Source organism: Cryptomeria japonica, chromosome 10, assembly GCF_030272615.1.
Source record: "Cryptomeria japonica chromosome 10, Sugi_1.0, whole genome shotgun sequence".
Classification (NCBI taxonomy): Eukaryota; Viridiplantae; Streptophyta; class Pinopsida; order Cupressales; family Cupressaceae; genus Cryptomeria; species Cryptomeria japonica.
The window spans coordinates 520,931,674-520,959,530 of record NC_081414.1 but is presented as its reverse complement, the minus strand read 5'-3'; the positions used below and the strand labels follow the sequence as shown (position 1 = coordinate 520,959,530).

At 35.2% G+C, this 27,857-nt stretch overlaps 1 protein-coding gene across 1 annotated transcript; it reads left to right on the top strand.

Moving 5' to 3' along the window:
- Nucleotides 1-1,054: 1,054 nt before the first annotated feature.
- LOC131060867 (pentatricopeptide repeat-containing protein At5g65560-like) lies at nt 1,055-27,857 on the top strand. The gene is made up of 3 exons (XM_059212573.1): nt 1,055-2,700; nt 13,893-16,362; nt 27,245-27,857. The coding sequence occupies exons 1-2, from the start codon at nt 1,055-1,057 to the stop codon at nt 15,856-15,858; spliced, it is 3,612 nt and encodes a 1,203-aa protein (XP_059068556.1). The 3' UTR covers nt 15,859-16,362; nt 27,245-27,857.

The following is a 27,857-nucleotide window of genomic DNA, read 5'->3' as shown; positions in this document are numbered from 1 at the left end:
CGATGAAGGTTGCGGAGGAGGCCGAGGTTGCAGAGGAGGCCGCCGACGGAAACAGCTTATTTCCCTAACTTGCGAGTGCAAATGTTAGGGAAACAGTTTATTTCCTTAAGTTTTTAGGGCAAAAAAGATAGAGGGAGTTTGTGCCACGTGGGGCCACCATACCTTCGCGGGAAGGGGGTTATGGGTGGTCAACATGTTTTTTGACCACCCATTTTAAACTTGTTTACATTTATCATTTTTTTTAATTATATGCATGTCATAATTTTTTTAGGTTAATTAATTTTTATAAAAAGGTGAAAAATATATTACTTTTTAGGTGTTTTACAAATGGATATTGGTGTTTTGGTGTGCGGGTATTGGCGCAAAAGAGGTCAAGTATCGATCGACACTTTGAAATGACCACTTTTTAACCTTTCGACGCATAATGACCCATAGAGATCCGATTGTTACTACCCAGAAGCCAGATCAATAGGTTTAAGAAGTTAAGTTGCATACGAAGACAACCAAAAAAAAAAATCAAAATTCGATATATCGTTTAGGATCTGTGAGTGCACGAAGTTAGCTATGACGACTACTTGTGCTCTTCCCCTAATTAAAAAGGAAAAATACATCTAACGAATGCATATGTATCCTATGTGACATCGACAAATTAAAAAAAAAAATTATTTGAACCCGGGTTTATATAAAACCCTAAAACAACCCCAACAAAAAAGTGAAATGAAATGTTAAAATACTTATATATAGACTTCTACGCTAAGCATGGCTACACAGTTTTCAATATTAGGGATCATAGAATACACCAGTCTAACAAAATTCATACAATATCTTTTCGTGAACTGCTAGAGCCTCGTGTCTTCAGAGAACTATATTTCTGAGTAGAACTCTCTGTCAAATGGATCGAGAAGCTCCTAACAGAGAAGATATCGTATTGATATGGGTTTAAAACATGATACTTCTAGTGGTGGTTGTGGGAAGGGATAATTTTTGTGTCCAAGAATGTTGCTCTATGGTGATTCCTTCATCCTGTGGTATCTTGCGACTGCAAATGGTAGCAATGGCTGCGACTTGGAAAATATTTCCGTCAGTTTGTAACTTCAACGCAAGAGCAAAGCCGCAAAACCCAAAAGCAAAGTCGCAAAACCCAGCTCTGCATTTGGCCTCAATTCTGAAGAAAGCAACATCCTTTAAACGCAACCAAGCAGCGAGACCAAATCACAGCAGCACCCACAAGTCACAAGTCAATTGGCAAGTAGGAAAGATAGAGAAAAGCCCAATTTTATCTACAAAGGAAATGGTTCAAATATTAGAGCGGGAGGACACCCACAAAGCTCTAGAAATATTCAAGTGGGCCGAGGGACATGGACCTTACAAACATGATCTTTATACCTACAGAGTCATGATTCAGAAACTACTTTCTGTAAAGAGGTATGAAGAAGCAGAAAACATGCTCAATGAGATGACGGCAAAGGATTTCCGATGCAAAGAGCCGAGTGTGTTCAATAGCTTAATCAGGAGCTTTAGCGAGGCATCAATGATGGAAGCAGCTTTCAAGGTTTATGATCGGATGCATGATTTTTGTGAGCCCAATGTTGATACGTTTAATGCTCTTCTGAATGCACTGGTGCAAAACAATAGTTTTGAAATAGCTATTTCGTTCTTTAATAAATTGGTCTGTGCCAACGTTCCTGCCTCTGTTACGACTTTCAATATTGCCATGAATGCACTTTGCAAGGCTCACAGGGTAGAGGATGCTGTTGAGCTCTTGAGGCAAATGCCTAAACATCGTTACCTGCCCGATACATATACTTACAATACTCCAATAAGAGGATTTTGTGACAAAGGAAATACCGAAGAAGCAGTTGAGTTACTCGTCGAGATGACAAGTAAGAAAATTAATCCCACTGTTAGAACTTTGAATACTTTGGTTCATGGCTTTTGCAAGGCAGGAGATCCCAAGAGAGCTTTGGAAATATGCATTGAGTTTTTGACCACGGGTTCATTTGCCAACGTTGTTACCTACACTTTGCTGATATGGGGCATGGCCAAAGAGGGATACATTGACCAAGCTGTAGAAATTGTACGCCAGATGCCAGACAGGGGTTGCTCTCCAAATGTGTTCTCGTATTGCTCTCTCATGGTCCGTTCCTACAAATATGGAAGGTTTTCTAATGTTCAGAATATTTTCGATGAAATGATGCAAACATTCAGTTTCCCGGGGGTGGTCCCCTTCAATATATTGATGAATAGCCTTTGTAAGGAAGGGAAGTTGGAAGAAGCATCTAGGGTTTTGGATAGAATGGATGACAAGGGAGTTCATCCTAATGCTATTACTTACACAACATTAATTAGTGGATACTGCAAATCAGGTAATATAGATAAGGCTATGGAATATGTAAGCCGAACGAAGGCAGAGGGTTGTACCCCCAACATCACAACTTACACTACCTTGATACATGCTAACTTTAAAAAGTGTGACTGGGGGGAGGCCGAGAAGATTTTAAGCGAGATGCTTAGGAGTGACTGCACACCTGATCTTGTAACATACAACGTCTTCATATATGGTATGTGTAAAGAAGGGAAACTGCAGAAAACTGCCAGGGTGGTTGATGAGATGTTGGACAATGGTTTCCCTCCTGACGTTTTTACGTACAGCATTGTGATTCATGCTTTGTGCAAGGGAGGCAATATGGATGAGTTATCGTTACCTGGGAGCTGAGGTTGCAGAGCAGGCCATAGAAGGACGAGGTTGTAGAGGAGGCCGCCGACGAAGGTTGCAGAGGAGGCCGAGGTTGCGGAGGAGGCCGCCAACGGAAACAACTTATTTCCCTAACTTGCGAGTGCAAATGTTAGGGAAACAGTTTATTTCCCTAAGTTTTTAGGGCAAAAAAGATAACGGGAGTTTGTGCCACGTGGGGCCACCATACCTTCGCAGGAAGGGGGTTATGGGTGGTCAACATGTTTTTTGACCACCCATTTTAAACTTGTTTACATTTATCATTTTTTTTAATTATATGCATGTCATAATTTTTTTAGGTTAATTATTTTTTATAAAAAGGTGAAAAATATATTAGTTTTTATGTGTTTTACAAATGGATATTGGTGTTTTGGTGTGCGGGTATTGGCGCAAAAGAGGTCAAGTATCGATCGACACTTTGAAATGACCACTTTTTGACCTTTCGACGCATAACGACCCATAGAGATCGGATTGTTACTACCCAGAAGCCAAATCAATAGGTTTAAGAAGTTAAGTCGCATACGAAGACAACCAAAGAAAAAATCAAAATTCGATATATTGTTTAGGATCTGTGAGTGCACGAAGTTAGCTATGACGACTACTTGTGCTCTTCCCCTAATTAAAAAGGAAAAATACATCTAACGAATGCATATGTATCCTATGTGACATCGACAAATAAAAAAAATAAAATTATTTGAACCCGGGTTTATATAAAACCCTAAAACAACCCCAACAAAAAAGTGAAATGAAATGTTAAAATACTTATTACGCCGAAGGCGTCTCCTACTATGAAATGGACGAGCTCCTTTTTGTCCATCAATGGTTCAAAATTCACGACTGCCGATGCAAGACGATTGCAGCTATTTAGTCCGTCGATTTTTCCTCATTGGCTTTACCTTTTTCGAGACGAATGAACCATTTTTTCCTGCATAACGGGTAGGCGTGCAACTTTCCCTCACCCTGACAGTACCATTCATAGCGGACTTTATTTTTACCTGGCATTTCACCTCGTTGTTTCCACCTGTCAAAGGAAAGAGATTAACTTGTCAGAGCACATCCACCTGCAATTTGTACACAACAAGAGGACCAAAAACATCGTATCTGTTAGATTTTTGTTGTTACTTTTTACTTTGCGGATTTTTGCTTTTAATTTTTCCGTTCACCGTCATTTTTATCGTTCCATGTGTAATATAGAAACGGTAGTATCTTTTTGGAGAGCTTAACATTCACTTATATGATAGTAGGGGAAAGGACCCAGTAGTTGAGCATGTTCCAATTGTTGTGAGGGTTGTTGATACCTTTTGTTCCAAAAATTGAACAAATAAAACCTATTGTTTGAAACAAAAAATATCAATTTTTGTTAGGAAATGTACCAACAGTTGTTAGGAAATGTACCAATAGTTGTTAAGAAATGTACTAATATTGTAAAAAGTAACCAATCAGGTGATGCCACATCGGCTGCACAACTATTGGGGCCTCTTTTGCACGCCTATTGGTCTCACTTTTTTTGGGGGCTGTTTTGGACACCTTGGCAAAGAGCATGCTGATGTGGCATCATATTTGATGATGTGGCCCTGAAACCTTAGTTATAAGCAGGGGACTTGCCAAGTAAGCTGCTGTAAAAAAATCCGAGTGATTCAAAATTTCCAAGTAGGATTTTGAGAAGCGTGAAGTTAGGGTGCACGACTACTGGGTCCTTTCCCCTAGTAGCTTTTTTGAGAGCTTAACATTACTTATTGGTACAGATGGAATCGCATGCATTTATGTCTAGAAATGGGAGTTTTTTAATTTTCCCTTTTTCATTTTGTGCTCGTGAGATTTTATTCATAGATGGGCACAATCAAATTAGTGCTCACCAATCACATCCTTGCGCATGACAAACACCATTCCCTATGGAGGATACAACACAGGCCCAAAATATCTTATTTACAAATTGGGTTTGGCAAATACACGGGCATTACCTGGACTTGAAAACAAATACACCAGTCCCTTGCAAACTGAAATACAAAGGAAACTTGGATCTGCTAGAGGTTATTAGTTTAGGAATATGATGGCTAGACTAAGCACCATTTCATATCAATTATATAATGAAATTGGTAAATAAAGTTATATAAAAATTAAATTAAAAAAATATTATGAAATATAATTTAAATTAAAGATAAAATGAAAAATTATAATTATAATAAATATTAAATTTAATTATATAAAGATTTAATAATTATTATATATCAATAGTAAACTTAATTATATAAATAGTATAAGTATAAATTAGTATTTAATTGTTATTTAGAAGTTTGAGATAATTGAAATTCGAAAATATGGGTTAAATTATCACTATGGTATGTATTGTGTTTAGGGATTTCATATATTATATAATTTTTTGAATAATGATTCAATTTTTATATTTATTTAAGTTCATCTCTATCTCCATCTCCATCTTCTTCTCTATCTCTCTTATCTCTATCATTGTATCCCTCCTTGCACTCCACTCTCTCTCTTCTACCTCTATCTTTCCTACAAGATATAATTACTATATTATATATGTATATATAAATTTTCATATTATTATATATAAATAAATGATAATAAGTTTTTAAGTTTTTAAAAGTAATTAATAAAATATTAATTATATCTCATACACTTGTAATGTTCAACATAAAACTAAAATATCCAATCTCTTAACCAATTGATCTAGATGCAGCCTATTTACCTTGTTTCAGTGCCATCCCCGATGAACTACCATGGCCGTTAAATTTTAATATGGTTTACTTTATTTTTAATATTTTAATTAGAAGGACAATTTTATTTTTAAAAATTTGATTATATTTATGTTCAATTTTTAAATAATTTAATATTATCTAATTTATTTAAGAAGTAAACTATAATTATTCTAAATATTATTATTTTTATTTTTATTTTCAATTAATTAATAAATATGGTCAAAATGTGCATCCAATGTTGTTCAATTTTGTGCATATACCTATTTTTTTTGTCTAATCCATTGAAGGGCATGAGTATTCCACATAAATACAAATAGTATTGAATAAGGTAAACTAAAGCCTAACGAAACACATTCAATAAATTTTCTAATATTAACCTTGAAATTTGGAAGGGCTCTTGAAGTAAAATATAATTATATCTGGTGCCTTTTAACTATTCACATTAAGATAATTATCTCTTTAAATCTACCCACACTAGGGCCTATATTTTTTCTAAATATTAAGGCATATTAAATTATTTTTAAATTTATATGTATACAAATTGAAATAATATAAATTATCTTTCTTTTTTTTATATAAGCACTACCATAAGAGGTAGCTCCCTGTATTGATCAAAAATAGATTACAAAAGATGTTCAGTTACAAATAATTGTGTAGGAGAAAGCCTATTCTTGCACCACTCTCTATCATCCTATCTACTTTGGCTAGATTAAGAAGATCTTTGTTGTTGCCCATGAAATTCTTAAATTCCTCCAAGTTGTTCTTCTTCTTTACTCGAGTCCTGAACAAATGTCATGCCTCTCCATTTGTTTCATACTCTTATCTTCCCTCAAGTATATAGTATTCAACATCATGCATGACTCGGGGACTTCTAGAAATAGATTGATCACTCCATCAATAGCACCCTAGCGCTCCTACGAGATAATGTGTTTTGCAATTTGTATCACCCAAAAGTTGCTAAGGACTTGAATCATGGGCTCAAACACAACTCAAAAATCATCACATTGTGTTTGTGTCATTTTTGCCATTTTGCTACACCTACAATGCATATTACTTAGTATTGAATAAGGTAAACTAAAGCCTAACGAAACACATACAATCATTTTTCTAATATTAACATTGAAATTTGGAAGGGCTCTTGAAGTAAAATATAATTATATCTAGTGTCTTTTAACTGTTCACATTAAGATAATTATCTCTTTAAGCCCACCCACATTGTGGCCTATATTTTTTCTAAATATTAAGGCATATTAAATTATTTTAAAATTTATATCTATACAAATTAATTATTATAAGATTAATTTGATAGAATTTTGATAATTTTCTTAAATTATTTTTATATGATATTTTTTCAAATATTTTTATCATAGTATATAATCAATTTTGAATTTAATTTTATAATATAATTATATTTATTGCTATATACAATATTTGAAATAATATAAATTACCTTTCTTTTTTTTATATAAGCACTGCCATAAGAGGTAGCTCCCTGTATTGATTAAAAATAGATTACAAAAGATGTTCAGTTATAAATACTTGTGGAGGAGAAAGCCTATTCTTGTACCAATCTGTATCATCTTATCTACTTTGCCTAGATTAAGACGCTCTTTGTCATTGCCCATGAAAGTCTTCAATTCCTCGAAGGTGTTCTTCTTCTCTACTCCAATCCTGAATAAATGTCACGCCTCTACATTCATTTCATACTCTTTTCTTCCCTCAAGTTTATAGTATTCAACATCATTCATGACTTAGGGGCTTCTAGAAATAGATTGATCGCTCCATCAATAGCACACTAGCGCTCATGCGAGATAATGTGTTTTGCAATTTGTATCACCCAAAAGTTGCTAAGGACTTGAACCATGGGCTCAAACACAACTCAGAAAATCATCTCCTTGTGTTTGTGTCATTGTTGCCACATTGCTACACCTACAATGCATATTACCATATCCCATGTCTCATTGTTTCTCAACTGAAATATGGCTCGGCCTTGTTCTTCCTTGGTCTCCTCTATGAATGGATAATGGGTGCCAAATTGTAAGCCATTTCAAATGAGATAATCCTTGCAAACCACCAAGTTGTCACTTCTATCACATGTCCAACTCAAAAAATAATCTCTCATTCAAGAAGAGTACAATCCTTTCCATTCTAACTTGTCACTTTCGAATCACCAATGTCAGTCAAGAAAGATCCACTACAATGCATCTTATGGCTATTTGAATGTGGCAAGACATCCCTGTAACCATGCATGGATAAAGGATCATCCCACATTTGTGTCTTTGAAAATTACTTCGTTCAAACCATCCCATTTCTCAAGGAAAGAGTCCATGATCTCTTCCACATCACTATAATTTTGTATCTTCCAACTCTATCTATCCCTCTCTCCTCTTTATATCTTTATTTTTCCCTATCATCTCCACTTTTTTCTCCTCTAAATCCATCTCTATCTTCCTCTCTACGTTTATAGGATCATACTCATAAGGGAGTCTAATTATCTTCCCGATTCAAAGGTTTTGCTTCAATCATGTTTGGATCCATTTAAGTAAAGGCATAACTGATTTGAAGCTATGAATTCTCAATTGAGACTTTTATTACACAAACAAAATTATTTGTTAAATGCTTACCTATTGACTTTCGTCCATTTGATTTTTGATTTTTTCACCGTGAAAGCAAGGAAAACTACTAAGCTATTTTCCCACGTTAGTTTCATATGCTTCCCGTGTAGTTTCATACGCAAATACACCACCTCGCCGTAGGTTTTCGCTTTTCTAATATTATATGCACAGTTTCACTATCTTTTTATTTTCCTGTCATCGGGTTTACATTGGTAAGTGGGCATTAATATATGTTTCTTCTCAAGATTCGATTCCTGTTATTACTTTTTATTTTTTATTAAGTAGCGTTTCACCTTCAACTTGATTTTACATATCTTCAAAAAGTCATTGAAAAAATTCTATCAAACACGATAGAATTATACCTAGCTTATATGGACTGGATGTTTTGGGAAAGACCACTAAATTAACAATTTTTTAACTCCCCACTCCCAACATTTGATGCACATGGTTTATATTAGCATGGTTTTGTATGTAGGTTAATATATATATATCTTTAAATTAGCATCGAGTATAATTAATATTTTTGTGCAATATAGTTAGTTGTTAAATATGATATGTTTTTTTAAATAATTTAGATTATATATATTAAATAATAAAGATAATTATAATAGAAATTTTAGTATATAAAATAAATATAATAATATATAATTATATTATTTTATATAAATATTATTAAACAATAGAGAATAGATCATTTTAATATAATTTATATAATAAAATATAATTATGAATAATTAATAAATAAGTGTAAATATTAAATATCTATATATTTATTATTTTTCTTACATCATCTTAAAATATGTAACATTTAAAAAAAAAAGAATCTCATGTTGATAGTCATCGTTTAAATGTAACCCATCATTGACACATGACAGTTCACTTCACATGCGTAAAATTTGTAATTGTGGATCATATGTAAATGTATTGCATAATAGGCACAATGCAACTCACTTGACGTATTAAAGGTTTGTTAAATTGAACATGATCAAGCATAACCTACAATTTACCTCACATTCTTTAGAATTGTAAATATGGATCACAATCAAATGTAACCCATAATTGGCACGTGATAATTCACTGAACACATGCTTAAAATTTGTAATTGCGGATTGTAGTAAAATGTAATGCATAATAGGCATATTACAATTCACTTGACATATTTGGGGGTTTTTAAAATAGAACATGGTCAAATATAACCCATCTTCGATACCATACAACTTTTGCCATGTTCTAAAGTTTTTAAATGTCAAATATAGTTAAACTGGTGCAATACACTATGCTCCATTGTCTTAAAATTTATTAGTGTAGATCATATGATAAAATACACTCCATAATTGATACACTACAACTCATCCCACGTTCCTAAGATCTGTAAGCACAACTTACACTCAAATGTAACCCATAATTGATATGAAAACCTACCCAAAATTTTCAATCAATAAGAGAGCCTATTAATTCTCATTAACTATTGCAAACATGTTTTTATATCTATTTTATCCATAGATTACACACATTAAGTAAGACATGGGAAGAAAGAACTTGAGATGCTCTCTACTTCCATCAGAATTGTTTACTTAGTCATTAGATGAAGGAGATTTTAATAGGAAGGAACAGACTTACTTCCTTTTCGATTTAATACTATAGTGATTCATTTCACATTAACTAATAAATAGTGGTAATACATGAAAACAAATATAGATAGAACAAGAGTAAGAATATATAAGAGAAATAATAAATGTAAAAATACAAAGATTAAGAAGCTAGCCTTAACCAAAAATACATACCAAATGCTACAAGAATATTATATTAAGGAAATTATCTTAGAATGAATCTAAAACTAAATAGAAGGTCACACCATTAAAACACACACATTGTGCTTCTCTCTCTCTCTCTCTCTCTCTCTCTCTCTCTCTCTCTCTCTCTCTCTCTCTCTCTCTCTCTCTCTCTCTCTCTCTCTCTCTCTCTCTCTCTCTCTCTCTCCATTTATCTTCCCATATATCCATCTCTCTCTTTACCTTCCCATATATCTCTATCTATCTTTCTCTTTACATACATCTCTATATCTCCCTCTCTCTATATTCCCCCTATTTCTCTCTTCCTCTTCCTCTCCCTCTCCTTCTTCCTCTATATCTCTATCTATCTCATCCTCTCTAAATCTCCCTTTTTATCTCTCCATCTCTATCTTTATCTCTCCCTCTCCCTCTCTCTATCTCCCTCTCTCTATTCCTCTCTATCTCCCCCCCCCTCTCTCTATCTCAATATATTTATTCCTTCCAAATCTATCTATCCCTCTATCCCCCCCCCCTCTCTCCTCTCCCTATTCATATCCTTCTCCTTGTCCATCTCTATCATCCTCTCTATCTCTACCTCCTTACTCCTCTTTATCTCCCTTACTCTTCCCCCCTCTATTTATCCCTCTTTCTATCCCCTTCTCTCCCTTTCTCCCTATTGCAAACATATCAAAGACTATATTAGTAATGGAACCTTACTACACAAATATATGCAAAAATAGACCAACATATTTCCTAAGATATGTATAGGAAGATATAGAAAAATAAATGGAGAGATAGAAATATGAAGCGGGTGAGGTAGGTATGGTAAAGAGGTGGAAGAGGTCAATTAGGAAAAAAATGGTCTGTTTTGTGCATACATTTGTGTAGTACATATGATCAATCTCTAGGCTATTAATAAGTTATTAAATAAAAGAGTAAAACTATTTTTTTAATCTATTAGAATTCGAATATTAATAAATTATGTACTTAAAATATAATAAATATATTATAAAAATGTTAATAAGATAATTTTAATATTTAAAATTAAAAAAATTATAAAATTAAAGGTAAAGATAATAATATTGTTAAATAAATCAAATTTTAAAAGTTATAATGGTATTTAAATAAAATATTTTAAAAAAACTAATTCTTATATTAGAAGGCATGGGTAAAACCAAACTTAGGGGAAAAAAGAAAAACCAAACTTAAAAAGTTAAAAATAAAATGACATACTTTTAAAAGGTAAGGTAAAATAGTTAAATATAAAATGACACACTTTAATAAGGTGAAATGTTTTTTTTTTTTTTTTTTTTTAATTTATTGGGGAATTGTTTTTGGGAGAGAAGGTCTTAAACAAGAGTCTCATATAATTTTCTTTTGTCTTGTTTAAAAACTTGCATTGACAATGGTTGTCTTGACAAAAAATGATGCATGTGGCACATTTAGAGATCTATCTCAAATAGATCTTGAGACTAATTCAACAAAGTGAAATGTGTATGCCCTAGATGCAAAGATGTGTGCATACGACTTCAACAATGGAGGTCAACTAATAGCGATACTTATGTGTGATTGCTACTCTGAAGTATGCACTAAGTGCTACTAAGTGTTCTTTTTTACTTTATTTCTTTAAGCCTTATTGATTGAATTGATTTTTTTGGTTAGAGGCGGATTAGAGTTTACAATATAAAAAAGTAAAAGTGTTGCCCAAAAAAACATATAGGATGTTACTATGTGTCACCCCATTTGAAAGACAAGATTGTAATGTGCTAGCATTATAGATGTTAGAAATATTTAAGGAAAATGTCAAAATACATTGACATTATTTTTAAGATAAATCTTCATAGGTATCATTAGAATGAAAATTGATGACCTTCAACTAGAAAATTGAGTGGTATCTATTCTACCAACTCAACTTCTCCATATATTAAAGGCTACTTCACAAATTCAATTTTTTTTTTATGGGTTGTTTTCATTCTTCTAGTGCATTAAATATTTAAGGAAAATAACAAAATACATTGACATTATTTTTAAGATAAATCTTCATAGGTATCATTAGAATGAAAATTGATGACCTTCAACTAGAAAATTGAGTGGTATCTCTTCTACCAACTCAACTTCTCCATATATTAAAGGCTACTTCACAAATTCAATTTTTTTTTTATGGGTTGTTTTCAAAATGAATGACAAACAGATATCAAAATACATTGACATTATTTTTAAGATAAATCTTCATAGGTATCATTAGAATGAAAATTGAGAGGTATCTCTTCTACCAACTCAACTTCTCCATATATATTCAAGTGCATTAAATATTTAAGGAAAATATCAAAATACATTGACATTATTTTTAAGATAAATCTTCATAGGTATCATTAGAATGAAAATTGATGACCTTCAACTAGAAAATTGAGTGGTATCTATTCTACCAACTCAACTTCTCCATATATTAAAGGCTACTTCACAAATTCAATTTTTTTTTTATGGGTTGTTTTCATTCTTCTAGTGCATTAAATATTTAAGGAAAATATCAAAATACATTGACATTATTTTTAAGATAAATCTTCATAGGTATCATTAGAATGAAAATTGATGACCTTCAACTAGAAAATTGAGTGGTATCTCTTCTACCAACTCAACTTCTCCATATATTAAAGGCTACTTCACAAATTCAATTTTTTTTTATGGGTTGTTTTCAAAATGAATGACAAACAGATATACATACCTTCCATGAAAGGTGTTTTCTTTCCTCTTGACATTGATCATAAAGATATCATGCATATATTGGAAAACTACTTTTAACAAATACAAAGTAATCAAATTATACCAAATGTATTGAAATTCAATTGCATGGCTTCAAATTTCAAGACATTTTTTAATGAATAGATATTACTTGTTATGATTGTGAATGGTTTATGAGGCTATTGTCCTAATATGTAGTTTAAACACACTTAGCAATAAAAAAGTAAGATTAAAATTTATTAATTAAAGATTTTTCAAATTTACAAATAAATATGAAAAATATTTTTTTTCGATGGGAACGTAAATATGAAAAATAAAACATTTGAAAAGGAACCTATTCATTATAAAAAAAAAAATACTAAATTGAATATTAATATGATATTTTAAATAGTAAATAAATTAGTATAATTTTTTTTAATAATTTTTTTATCTTATTTATATTACCTATTTAGAATTATTTTTAATTTTTTGAGTGTTATTTTATTATATTAGTATTTAATAATATATAAATGTAAACAAACAAATGAAATCAATTTATAATATTTATTGAGTTTTCTTTCTTAATCATAAATTTAAAATAAATTAATAAAATCATTATTAAAAGATAAATAAATAAATAAAATCTATCATAAATTAATTCTAAAATAAATAAATAAAAAATAAAAAATAATTTTGAGTAAATTCTTTATTAAAATTATAAATAAAAATATCTTAAATCTATTTCAAAATAACCCAAAAAAATATTTGTGAACAAATTTTAAAATAAAAATATTTAACAAATTTTTTTTCCTAATTGACCTCTTCCACCTCTTTACCATACCTACCTCACCCGCTTCATATTTCTATCTCTCCATTTATTTTTCTATATCTTTCTCTACCTCTATCTTCCTATCTCTCTATCTTTCTCCCTCTTATCAATTTCTCTATCCCTCTTTATCTCTATATCTCTCCCCCTTTCCCCCTCTCTCTTTATTACTTGTTATGATTGTGAATGGTTTATGAGGCTATTGTCCCAATATGTAGTTTAAACACACTTAGCAATAAAAAAGTAAGATTAAAATTTATTAATTAAAGATTTTTCAAATTTACAAATAAATATGAAAAATATTTTTTTTTCGATGGGAACATATATAGACTTCTACGCTAAGCATGGATACACAGTTTCAATATTAGGGATCATAGAATACACCAGTCTAACAAAATTGAACTGCTAGAGCCTCGTGTCTTCAAGAACTATATTTCTGAGTAGAACTCTCTGTCAAATGGATCGAGAAGCTCCTAACAGAGAAGATATTGTATTGATATGGGTTTAAAACATGATACTTCTAGTGGCGGTTGTGGGAAGGGATAATTTTTGCGTCCAAGAATGTTGCTCTATGGTGATTCCTTCATCCTGTGGTATCTTGCGACTGCAAATGGTAGCAACGGCTGCGACTTGGAAAATATTTCCGTCAGTTTGTAACTTCAAAGCAAGAGCAAAGCCGCAAAACCCAAAAGCAAAGTCGCAAAACTCAGCTCTGCATTTGGCCTCAATTCTGAAGAAAACAGCATCCTTGAAACGCAGCCAAGCAGCGAGACCAAATCACAGGAGCACCCACAAGTCACAAGTCAATTGGCGAGTAGGAAAGATAGAGAAAAGCCCAGTTTTGTCTACAAAGGAAATGGTTCAAATATTAGAGCGGGAGGACACCCACAAAGCTCTAGAAATATTCAAGTGGGCCGAGGGACATGGACCTTACAAACATGATTTTTATACCTACAGAGTCATGCTTCAGAAACTGCTTTCTGTAAAGAGGTATGAAGAAGCAGAAAACATGCTCAATGAGATGACGGCAAAGGATTTCCGATGCAAAGAGTCGAGAGTGTTCAATAGCTTAATCAGGAGCTTTAGCGAGGCATCAATGATGGAAGCAGCTTTCAAGGTTTATGATCGGATGCATGATTTTTGTGAGCCCAATGTTGATACGTTTAATGCTCTTCTGAATGCACTGGTGCAAAACAATAGTTTTGAAACAGCTATTTCGTTCTTTAATAAATTGGTCTGTGCCAAAGTTCCTGTCTCTGTTACGACTTTCAATATTGCCATGAATGCACTTTGCAAGGCTCATAGGGTAGAGGATGCTGTTGAGCTCTTGAGGCAAATGCTTGAACATCGTTACCTGCCCGATACATATACTTACAATACCCTAATAAGAGGATTTTGTGACAAAGGAAATACCGAAGAAGCAGTTGAGTTACTTGTCGAGATGACAAGTAAGAAAATTAATCCCACTGTTAGAACTTTGAATACTTTGGTTCATGGCTTTTGCAAGGCAGGAGATCCCAAGAGAGCTTTGGAAATATGCAATGAGTTTTTGACCACAGGTTCATTTGCCAACGTTGTTACCTACACTTTGCTGATATGGGGTATGGCCAAAGAGGGATACATTGACCAAGCTGTAGAAATTGTACGCCAGATGCCAGACAGGGGTTGCTCTCCAAATGTGTTCTCGTATTGCTCTCTCATGGCCGGTTCCTGCAAATATGGAAGGTTTTCTTGTGTTCAGAATATTTTCGATGAAATGATGCAAACATTCAGTTTCCCGGGGGTGGTCCCCTTCAATATATTGATGAATAGCCTTTGTAAGGAAGGGAAGTTGGAAGAAGCATCTAGGGTTTTGGATAGAATGGATGACAAGGGAGTTCGTCCTAATGCTATTACTTATACAACATTAATTAGTGGATACTGCAAATCGGGTAATATAGATAAGGCTATGGAATATGTAAACCGAATGAAGGCAGAGGGTTGTACCCCCAACATCACAACTTACACTACCTTGATACATGCTAACTTTAAAAAGTGTGACTGGGGGGAGGCCGAGAAGATTTTAAGCGAGATGCTTAGGAGTGACTGCACACCTGATCTTGTAACATACAACGTCTTCATATATGGTATGTGTAAGGAAGGGAAACTGCAGAAAACTGCCAGGGTGGTTGATGAGATGTTGGACAATGGTTTCCCTCCTGACGTTTTTACGTACAGCACTGTGATTCATGCTTTGTGCAAGGGAGGCAAACTAGATCAGGCTAGAATGATACTGAAAGAGATGGAAATGGAAGGGTCTTTTCCAAATGTTGTTACGTACACATCCATGATATATGGGTATGGAAAGCAGGGTAAGTTCCATGAAGCCATTAAGGTGCTTGAAGAAATGCGCTCAAAGCATTGTGTTCCTGATTTAGTCACATTGAGCACATTGAGTAATGCTTTTGGTGGTGAATTCAGTGTTGAGCTGTGATATGAGTTCATAAAAGACCGGTATGATGTTTAAATTGGTGGCAATTTTTCACAAATGATTGGATACTAATTCTTTTATTTCAAGGTTTGTGTTGGATTGGCCCTCTGGATATACCGCTTGAGATATAAAAAAATCCTAAATGACGTGCAAGAAGTTGAGCAGCTCAATTAATTTACTGAAGGTGTTTTTATCAACTTCTTTTCCAAGGAATGTAGTTTGCACAAGTCCATGATGCAGTTATTGGCAAAAAATGTTTTTTTATTCTACTATTATAATAAGAGTGCAGAAATATATGGGAGACGCAATGATTTTGCTTAATTTTGTAATATAAGAGGTAAAATTACAGAGTTTAATGATAAGTTACCAGGTTGCATTATTGATACATGCAACAAGGTCGAGGCTCCAAAAACCATGGATATTTGCTTCTTTACGACTTTGACTCAGAAATCTCCTCTGAATGTCTGAGACAAGCTAAGCAATGAATATCTGGGATCAGATTTGAAGGTAAATTCTCTCATTCTAGAAGTTTAACATTACTTGTGTCATGCTTTTATAGTACCATAACTAGAGAGCATATATTATGATAGATATTACTGTAGTTTTTGTTCATTATGTATCGGTATTATTTGTAAAGTTTGCTTAAGAGGCCGAACATTTGTTTATATATAGTGTCACTGTGTATTTTTCATTAGATTCTTATTCTTGTGCTTTTGATCCCTTCTGCGTGCTTCATCATGACATATTTAAAAGGTGTTGTAGCTTAGGGCAACCCCCTGTAAAGTTCTTCATTATAGGCCATGCGCGTTCATTCTTATTCATGGTTCTTGTGTGAAAGTTTCAAAGATTAAAGTTTGTGGTAATGTTCAATTAATGACCCTCCGAAACTCTGGTTTCTCACCAAGTGTGGGTAGAAGGTGCATGAGGAAGTTTGTCTGCATCTTGAGTGGATGCATAGAGAACAAGGGTGGAGTATAATGTCTCAACAAAGGGCTAGGGGAGGAGTAATTGGAATATGCAATTGATGGTCAAGGTCATAGAGATGATGGCTAGGTTGGACACATTGTGGAGAAGACTAGTGCGGAGGGAGAAGAGAGTGGTGCCAAAAGAGGAGGATGGCTTGGAGGCATCTACATTGTAGGGAAGGGAAGGTTTGAAGGATTTGATGAAGTGGGTGCTGGTAATGGACTACTATTTTGTGTAGGGGAGGCTTGAAGACTCGTAGAAGGTAGAGCTCTTAGAAAGGAGGTCATGTAATGACACAATAGAAGGATGGAGGAGTCTCTAGGAGTGGACACAACATAGAGGAAAAGTGTAGATGTGAAAGTGTGATTGGATGGCATTTGAGACGATGAGGGAGGTAGGCACTTGAGAGCGCAATTGGAATGGTTGTAGGAGTAGAGGCCTGAAGGAAAAGGAATGCACAAAAGAATTTGGAGGGACAGAAAAAAGGAGTGGTGTTAGTTGAGGTCCGAGGAGCAGGTAACATAGGGGGTAAGCTGTTGCATGGAGAAGGTAGCCTAAAATCTATGGTAGAAATTGGTTGCATGAAGAGCACTAGAGGGTGGCGATAGGATTTGGCTGTGACCCTTGGAAGAGGGGAGTGAGGAAAAGAAGGAAGCCTACCACATAGGAAGCATGGAAAGGTAGGTGAGATATGTGAGTTTGGTTGTGTGAGGTTTGGGTGAAGGGCCTAAGGTGCACAGAATGGGACCAAGTGATGCAGATCAAACCTCTGTCCTCTGCAAGCAAGTCTCCAAAAATAACGCTGCTCAGCTTCTGTGTAAATTTCCCAAAGCACACCCTGCTGCTAAAGAGTGAACAAACAGATAACTTCTAATAAAAAACACAAATATGAACGCAATCCATAGTCATCATCATCGCAACACATAAAAGAAAACTATGAAGGAACACAGAGGTAACAAAATTTGAGAAATCTTTAATATTCAAACCCAAAATTTTTGTAGCTTCCCAAAAAATCTGTACCTCCTACACAGTCAAAGAAAACCAGTCCCCACAACTTACGTATTTACTAACTTGAAAAGGCCAAAAACATCCCTCAAAAAGGAAGCAAACCAATAATTGCAACTGTCCAAACTGACAGTTGCCACCCCCAAAAGGAGCACACGAACAGCTAATAATAGCAAATGACAGAAGGAAAGTGGGAGCCAACAATTACTCAACTGTCGCACAGCCTTGAAAATATTTGGCAGTTACATTACCAAGCCAATTCCATGGTGCGTTGAGTGAAGACAATGACGTGAGAGGAAACAGACAAACGAGAGCTAGAAGGAACCAACAAACATGTGACAACAAATTGTTGATGTGAGGTAGTTGGGTGTGTGGGCGAATACTCAAAAGGAGGTGTTGACATATATGCCGATGGAAGGCAGTCAGTGCATGGATGAGAGCCCAAAGGTATGCACCAAGGAGAGATCCTTGAGAGACAGGATGGAAGGAGAAAATGAAGGCTAAGGGCTGTTGATACAACTACCAAATTGAGGTAGTTGCACCACATGAAGAGGCTGAAGTGAGAGTGTTAGGTGAGTGTACATGGATGCTTTGCAAAAGGTATTTGAAGAAAGGAAGAGCATGCAACTTGGTGAAAGCAAATGGATATCAGTGGGCCAAATCCCATGTGTGGAGAAGGAATAAAGGCAAGACAAGGAAGGAAGAAGAACAAAAGGCCTAGGGAAGGATGGACATGCAATGACTTGACTATTTGTGGGTCAAGGCTAAGCAAGAAAAGTAGAGCTTGGTGAGAGGAGAATTGTGTATGACCTAGTAAAGGTCAAGAGGAAAAAGAGAAGCAAGGTAGGCACACTAAAATGTAACATTAGGCAAATGAAAAGATTGAGATCATTTTTTTAGATGGTTTAAATGGTGGTGCTACCACTCATTTCCACTTGTGAGTAGGGGTTTGCATTTTTTCCTACTTGGGGTGTTTGATGCAGAGGCATCTCAAGTAAGCCTAAAGTTTTGTAGCCAAAAGCTAGGATAGGTGTTTGTGGGTTCTCAGAGCCAAGGCATTGTGAAGGAGTACACAAGGAAAGTTTGGTGCCAAGGGAGAAGTGCACACACATGCAAAGAGGCAAAGTTAGTTGTTGTTAGAGATGAGATCACCTTTTGGCCCGTGATGTTAGAAGATGGATGACAAAGACAACAAAAGTAGTGGCCACGTCAAATTGTGGTAAAATTGATGCAAGCCATGAAGGCAATTGGATAGAGAAGTGTTTGAGTGCCATATGGGTAGAGAATGGGAGTTGCTATTAAAGTGGAAGGAGGTAGCAAAGAGAGGGACTTTGGTGAATGAGAGCTTCCCAAAACAAGCTTTAATGAAAGTGGAGGAAGTTTGTCCTTTGCATTGGTCCTAGGGTGGACAACATAGAAAGGCGCAAAAGACCACTTGAACCTAGACCTATGTAGTTAACTAGAGCCAAAGTGTTCATTGGGTAGGAGGATACAACCCATTGTAATGAAACCATTAGTCCTTCAAATAATGAAATTTAAAACAATTTCTCCTTCAAATAATGAAATATGTGCTTTCTTTTCCATTGTGTAGCATGTTCTTGTTTTTTGGGTATGAGAATTAGTGAATAGGCTGAATTGTTGGGCCTCCCCACTGCGTCATTGGGAACCCTAGCAGTGACTGTGTTAGGTATACGTCGAAGATTATTTGCTTGATGAAGATTTCAGCGAGTTGTACAAATCAGAAACTCAAACTAAGACTGAAAAGTTTGAAGACAAAACTGATTTCTACCTCTTGCATGGGCTGTTGAACACAACCGGAAGCTGAGAGAGGGGGGGTGAATCAGAATTCACTAAAACTTGATCATATTAAGATATTCAAACAATAACATTCATCCAATACTTATGCAAGAAAGTAAACAGCTCAATCATCAAAACATTCTCACAAAAACACCAATATTTTTACGTGGAAAACCCAAATTGGGAAAAACCATGGTGAGAATCAAACTCACAATATATATAATAACTGTTTTACAATGAACCAGACTTCCTACCAAAGAGCTCATTGCTCCGGACTTGCTGACTGAGGCGCACAACCTTAGGCAATTTACAAAAAGAGGACTTGCTTAACTGAAAATCACTTTTTCAGGGCAAGATACAAATTGCTCTTACAAAACAATAGGAATAGTAGATCAAACTGTATACAAAATAGCATTTGTTAGAATGTAGATAACAGTTCACAATGTATACTCATCTGTCTGCTCTGTACATCTCCGAATCTTCGCACTTCCTTCATAGCACTATCTTTGCATCCATCAATCACATCTCTCTCACTTTCTGTCTCTTATATTTAACACAATCAATCTGCTCAATATATGTCATTCAGATCAAAATGAAATTCACTAGGTTGACCAAAAGAATATGTAACATATACATAGCATTGACCCAAAAATACATCATCCGGAAGGTAAAAGGAATGTGTGAGGGTTCACACCAAGTCGGCACACCTTCCAATCAACATCAAAAGCCTTTACGCACAACCGCTCGGATCAATATGCACGAACGAGCACAACACTTGATCTGCTAAAACCATACTGTCTTATTCCAGACCTAAAGAAAGCGATTCACCCCCAAAAAACCACATCATCTTGATTTGTAACATAGTCACAATGAGCAAAGCAATCCCAATAGTCAACATGATCATTTGAGACATATTCGGTACAAACACTCATTCCAAATCACAATAAGTTTCTACCAAAGCAAACACCTAAGATAATAGAATCAGTTCCAGACCAGACTTCTGGAAACACATTAAATCATCACCTAATATCATCTAATCAGCACAACGTGAATCTTCAATCAGTTTTGTAGCATAGTATCATAGAAACAGACATCTGGACCATCAACTAGATACACCATACATCAATTGAACATATACATATCCGGATCACCACCAACAACCAGTTCATATAGGATTGGCAAAGGTTTGACATCAATGGCAACAAAGACATCTATATGTGCAACGTGGGCTTATTTATAAACCAACAAAATTTTTTGTACGTAAAGAAAGAAGAGCGATGCTAATAAGAGAGGCACCTACCACATAGGTGGCTAGGCACTTTGGAGTGAGAAAAATAGTGCTAAGTCTATAGTGGTATGTGTATTAGCTTTGTTTGCAGTTGGATGTCTCTAAGTTTATAAGAGGTTGTCAGTTGTGTAGTGTTAGCAAGTCCAACAATAGGAGACTTGGGCTATACCAACCATTGATGCCTCAAAGGCCATTGGGAGAATATCCATGGACTTTGTTTTCCAAAGACATAACATTGTAATGATTATATTTTCATTATTGTAGGAAGACATAAACTGAAAGTGATGCAGCTGAATTCTCTTTTAAAATGCTTGGATATACTTTCGACTTCTAGAAAATATCATTTCTGATCTTGATACAAGATTCCTAAGCAAGTTCCAGTGTATTTTGTGGAGTAGAATGGATATCAAGCTAAAACAGTCTATGACATTCTATCCCCAAGTGGATGGACAAACAGATTTAGTGAATAAAAATTTGGTGCAGCTGCTACATGGGTACAAAAAGACGTAGCCAAAAGGTTGGGATGAATATTTGGTCTACATTTAACACTCTTATAACAAGCCATTCACTTGTCAATAGAGTTATCTCCATTCAAGACCTATTTTGGATACTGAAACCTAACCCTTTTGATGTTTACCTTGGAGAATTAAAAGAAGGGCTGGAAAAAGGAGATGCAAAGGTAGATAAGGCTGCCGAATTCATTGATAAGGTGAGACAAATCCATCTCAAAGCTTAGGAAAGACACAAGGAGTCTCAAGCGGGGTATAAATATCCCCATGATCAACATCAGTAGAGCACAAATTTCATGTTGTTGACAAAGTTTGAGTATGCCTTAGCGAAGAGAGACTGCAAGGCACCTTGAGGAAGCTCAAATCATTGAGATATGATCCATTTTAGATCATATTGCTGGTGTCTTAGAATGCTTTCAGGTTAGACTTGCCTGAATACATGAAGATCTCCTTCATTATTAAGGATGATAAGCTGAGGTTGTTTTGAGTCTTCTTTGTTAGATAAAGAGGATGATGTTATGTCAAGCATGGATGATTTTGCACTTGAGGAACAAGAACTAGAAAATGATGTAATCCTTGCCAAGAAGATAGCATAGACCTAACAAGTTGCACATGAAGTTTGGTTGATATGTTGGGAAGGGCAATTTCCAAGCAAAACAAAATAGGTTTCCAAAGAGGAAGTGGGAAGAACGTTCCCACATTTGTTCAGTCCCTAAGCTTTTGAGGACCTGTAATGTTCCCTTTCTAGGCGATGAGAGATGAGCAGAGGGTTGACCTTTCACTCGAGTTCCCGTAGGTCAACTGGATGGTTAGGGGACTCATTCTGAGGGAGCATATCGCTTTGTGGGGGCTCTATGAGCCATTTTGAGCTTTCAGACGATAGTTCCTACTTTTTAGGGAGGTATCCTATTTTTTAGGGAGAACTGACAGTTAATAGGTTGACCACCCAGGGGACCACAGAGCTGAGCAGGAGTCTCTCAGACAGTTTCTGGCACTTTGAGCGAGGTTCCTATTTTTTAGGGCGAGTTCCTATTTTTTAGGAGGAACTTCCAGTCACCCTGTAGGGGTTCAGTCGTCAGCATTGATCATAGCACTTTAGACGGAATTCCAATTTGAGTCCCAGATCTCATTTTATTAATAAATAAGGAAATATTTTAGTAGTCCCTAAGTTTGGACTTAATAAAATAATAATAAAGTGATGGGGAAATAAGTTATAATAATTCATTGGCCCTCTTACCTAGGCGTTTTAGCAAATACTACTATAATAATGAAGGGGTCGAATTAAAATAATGATGGAGGCCCCTTGTGGTTCGTTTTTCATAAGGAGGCATAAATAAAATAAAGTTATTTTATTAATAAAAGGGGAGATGAAACCCTAGTTCGAAATTAGGGTTAGAGCTGAAATAAAAAGTGAATTTGACAATCATTTTGGCATTGAGTTGTTTATTTTTTGAGATAATATTATCTTCTACAGGTTTGCAACGAGTTTGGCAGAGTTCTGGAGTGGAATTGGGGACGATTCGTTTTTCATAAGGAGGCATAAATAAAATAAAGTTATTTTATTAATAAAAGGGGAGATGAAACCCTAGTTCGAAATTAGGGTTAGAGCTGAAATAAAAAGTGAATTTGACAATCATTTTGGCATTGAGTTGTTTATTTTTTGAGATAATATTATCTTCTACAGGTTTGCAACGAGTTTGGCAGAGTTCTGGAGTGGAATTGGGGACGAAATCTTCCATTTCTTAGTGATAGGACGAAATCCCTCTCACTTTTCAACCTACCAATTTTCTTGGAATGCTTATATCTGGTCAAGGAGGGCTAAAATGAGAGTTTTAATGACAGCTACAGCAGGTTATCTTTCTGAAATTCAGATCTGGGCAGGACTTTGATCATTTTCAGTGAAATTTGTGCACATTTGGGGCCAACCGTACTTTCCTAGCTAGGCCGTACCATTCTAACTAGCCTGGGAGATCAAATAAATAAATAGGGAGGTTTTGGAATCAACTTTTGATTCGGAATTCATTGTTGGGATTGGATTAAGGCAGATTAGTGGTTATTTCAAAGAATCCATATCTCATTTGAGCTATATATGCAATTTATTGGGGAAAGAGTCCAAATTTGGTGACTTCTCCTGGCAAGGTTTTGGAAATCAGTTTGGGTCTGCATAATTCTTCATCATTTGTTTTTGATAATTTATTTCAGAGTCAATAAAGTCTTTTGGAGCTAATTCCACACTTTGGGAGCTCCCATATCAGCATGTATTGAAGTTTAGTCAAATAAGGAGGCTCAACCAGGCAAGCTCAGGACTCCTGCTATGCAAATTTGCACCTTGGAGCAAAATAAATTGTCTTTCCTTCTCAAATTGCACTGCTGTAATAAAATCAGGGTTCTGATTTTCAATTTTCAGAATTAGTTTAGTTTTCTATTTGTATTGCATAGTTTGAAGACTTGTGGACTCGCCACGAACTTGCGAGCCCAGTGGCTCCACGAGTCTTTCTCATGGACTCACACAAGTCAATTACACAGACTCGCGCGATCCAACTATGACGCCCAACAACATTAAAAAGTGATTTTTTTTGCATTTTTTCATTCATTTGCTTGCCTTTCTTGGTGAAAACAGGTTTGTAGGGTTTGAAGGAGGAGAGCAAAGAAGATTAAATCAGCAAAAGAGATGTAGGGTTTTTCCCATTTGGAGTTGGACATCATTATATGTAATTTTGTAAACATTTATAAACTTATGCTGCTATTATACATTTTAGAGTTTGAAACTATGAGTAATTAGTATGATTCTATGAGTATGAATGGTGAAATTTCAAATATTGAGTGTTTGGAGATCATATGACATGTTTAATGTTTCAATTATGGCTCTTATGTTCTTTAAATGCATTAATTTCTTTATGTTTTTTTGTAAAACTACGGTTTTTTTTTGCCGAGTCTTTCGCGAGTCTGGGTCCAAGTTCGAGTCCGTGGCAAGTCTGAGTTTTAAAACTTTGTAGTATTGTATCTTTTGTGAAACATTCTAAAAGTCAATAACACGCAAGTTATCCTCAAAATTTCTTCAAAACCCAAAACATCTACACGTTGGTCAAAGAATTTTATAGAAACCAACCTATCAGGTTGTGCCAATCAGCAGTTGGCATCTTTCAGGACCAAAAGCCTTTGGGTTTGGGAGATATGATTAAAAAATCGGGTCAATTATGTTGTACCGACTGAGAGAGCTGGTGGTTGCTTATTGAGACTTACACTAGCGGGAACATATTTTCCCCTAAATAGATGATACATAATGTATGACAGCTGGAAAAATGAACTGGAGGGTGTTTGATGAGGTTCAAAACATCTCTATTGCCCACAATTCAGTTTGCTGATGTGATGTCCCCTTCTAGTTGACATCTGTTAGCTGAGTAGATTAGCCTATCACTGACCCTCGTAGGCTGATGAGGTTGGGTAGAGGGTCCTCCAGAGTTTGATTCACCACCTTCAGAGCAAGCACTCCAGGTCTGGTCTTCGTTTGAGGTCTCCAGGACTCCGTTTGAGATACTTTCTATTTTTAGCAGTCCTGCTATTTATAGCCAATAGGTTGGGCAAGGACAGATTATGGTTTGGCTGTCTCCAATTCAGACGACAGGCATTTTTGATGAATATTTAGAGAGATATTAATATTTAATTATTTTTAATTAAATATTAAATGGCGAACTTTAATGTTTTAATGTTTTAAAAGTCACTTTAAGTTATAACTTAAGTGAGGGTCTATTTCTCATCAGATGGGGCCAGTTTTTATATTAAATGAAAGATGATTTATTTTTTGACACTTCAATAGTCAAAAATAAATAATAAAAGTTAAAACATCATTAAAGGCCAAATCGCACCTTTCTTGGGAATCGCGCCAACCCTAAATGGAGAAGATTAAAGAAGATTTTAGGTCTTCTTTTCATTATGCTAAGTTTTGATATTTTTGTTTGGAGCTTTGAGAGGAGTTTTTGGCCAAGGGTTTCAGCAGAAGATTCTTTTGCAGTGATCAGAGGTATCGGTACAGGAAAACGTGGGATTCTTGTACAACAACATCAGAGGCTGTGAAATATCAGTTGATCTTGCTCTTACAGTTGGTTTCATTCAGGGACTAAGTTTGTGCTTATTAGTCAGAGAGGCACCGTTATTTATCAGTATTTTGTTGCTGCAGCAAACAAGGAAACAAAAATACCCAAAGGAGATATTTTTGATGGCTGTATGGCTGCCTGGGGAGTAGCGCCAATCACCTAAGGGGCTGCAATTTGCATGTTGGAAGGATCCAAAAAAAAAAAACAAAATAAGGAGAAGGTGCGCCTAGCCTAGAGTCATCCATTGAGCTACCATGCAAGCTGTTTGGGTCAGTTTGGAGTGAGTTATAGCATGCGGTCATAATGGACTGTGTATGACCAGCAAGGAAGAAATAAGGGTTTCCAACAATTCTTGGTATTTTTCAGTTCCTATCTTTTATTGTCTGTTTATGTATTGAGGGTAAATAAAGGTTGAATACATGTAATAAGGGTTTGATCAGTTTATTACTGAATTAGAATTTATTTCTAGCGTTTCCCTATAGTTGCTTTTTGTGCTTAAGTTTGTCAAAATTATATTTGCTGCTACAAATTGGCAAAGAACACACTTGAAACGCAACAGGTTCAGTTAAATGTTAGTTGTCTCAATTGAGGACCTTATAAGGTTCTTACAGCTGATGGCAGCCCTAACTAAAAAATTGAATTTGGCAAGCTCACCACTTACATAGGGTGCAAACATGCTAAAATTTGCAGAGAACAATTTGTTTGCCTTGATGAATGTAGAAACCCTAGTGGCAAACAATTACTCACTTTGATGAGCTTGTAGCAAAGCAACAGACTATCATGTTCCCTTTTTGTGCTAAGGAAATAATTTAATTAAGTTCCTTAGAAAATAACTTTATTTTTATAAGAAGGCAACTTATATTTCATAAATAAATTATAAGTACCTCAAAGTGATATTATAAAGTATTTTTAGAAGAGGGTCTAAAATGATGTTAAAAGTATCTCTAGGACAAGAGGGCAAATTGAAATATTAAATTAAAAAAGAAATTATAGAGACTTCTTGAGAAGGCTAAAAATAGCAAACAAGTGTTTATAAAAGGAGACGGGCTTGAGGAAAATTATCCATTGTTTTGAGAAAAAAATCCCTTTCCTTGAAGATTGAGCACTTCATGTTCGCATTTGGCTAGAAGACAAAAACTTCTTTGGTATCGAAACTAGAGGACAAAAATCCTCTTGTTTTTTGGATTGGATTTGGGAAGAAAAACCTTCATATCCAACAGAGGCATTTCTATCCAGGGATTCCATGTGTGGAAAGATTATTTTAGGAGCATATTATTGAAGATCTAAGAAGTTGGACCTAAAATTAGTGAATTTCAGATTTCAGTTGGCTTTTATTCTGGTTGTTTTGGGACTTTTCCCAGTTCTCAGTTGTTACATAAGTCTATTTTATTTGTGATGGGTTTCTTGTAATTTTGGAATATTTTCATTTTGGTAAAAAATAATATAACATTATGATATTTTTTCATAGAAATAATTGTTACGCTGGCTGTATCATATTTTTGTTATTAAAATCATTGAGGAGTTGATTTAGAAAAAAGAGCTGCCATATTTAATTTTTTGGTGAAACTGTACATAGTATGAATGGTCCCTGTTTATTGGTGCTGAAGTCTTCTTACCTCCTGAGGAGCTGCAGCTTGGGGGCACTGTTAACTTTTATACTCTGGTCTGTACTTCTTTTAAAAAAAAAAATTAATGCCTCGTAAACTTTTTAATGTGATTGGCGATGCTAGCATGACACGCCCTCCGGCTCCACATGAAACGCTTTTGACCCGGAGCTATGAACCTGTGAGGCCGCAAACGGGGGACCTCATTCCCACACTTCACTTGTTCAATCCCGCGAGCACAACGGCCTAGCGAAGACACAAGGCCTGCGAGCACAATGGCCCAGCAGGGATCTGAACCTTGGTGGCCGCTTCACCAACAAAGTGTTTTAACCGCGACACTACATGTCTGAAGACTGGTCTGTACTTCCTTAAATCTCAGCATTAATCTTATTTTATTGGCAGCATATGGAGATCACATAATAAAAAGAAGACTTTATGGGCCTCAGTGGCAGCCCACAAGAAAAGCTGATTGCAGCTTCTTTTTATCTAAAGTTTTAATATTGTATGTACAGTAAGGGGGAACAGAGTTGTAATAGAGGTGACTCACTTTCTGCTGAATGAAAACTATATGGTTTATAATACCTGCTTCCGTACTGCAGCTTGCTGTACATGTTCTATTTGAGTGATAGACAAATCTGATTGGCTTAGGATTTAAATAAAGGAAAGAGATCGTACAGCTGGTTGAAAAGGTAATTTTATCTCTGCTGTTTTGTTCCAGGCATACTTCTGATTTTTTCCA

Excerpts from the sequence above, each read along its gene's own strand:
- LOC131060867 (XM_059212573.1), top strand. The coding sequence starts at position 1,055 with ATGGCTGCGACTTGGAAAATATTTCCGTCAGTTTGTAACTTCAACGCA. Across the intron at positions 2,701-13,892 it reads GGCAATATGGATGAGTTATC|AAACATGATACTTCTAGTGG; the intron begins GTTACCTGGGAG and ends GATATGGGTTTA.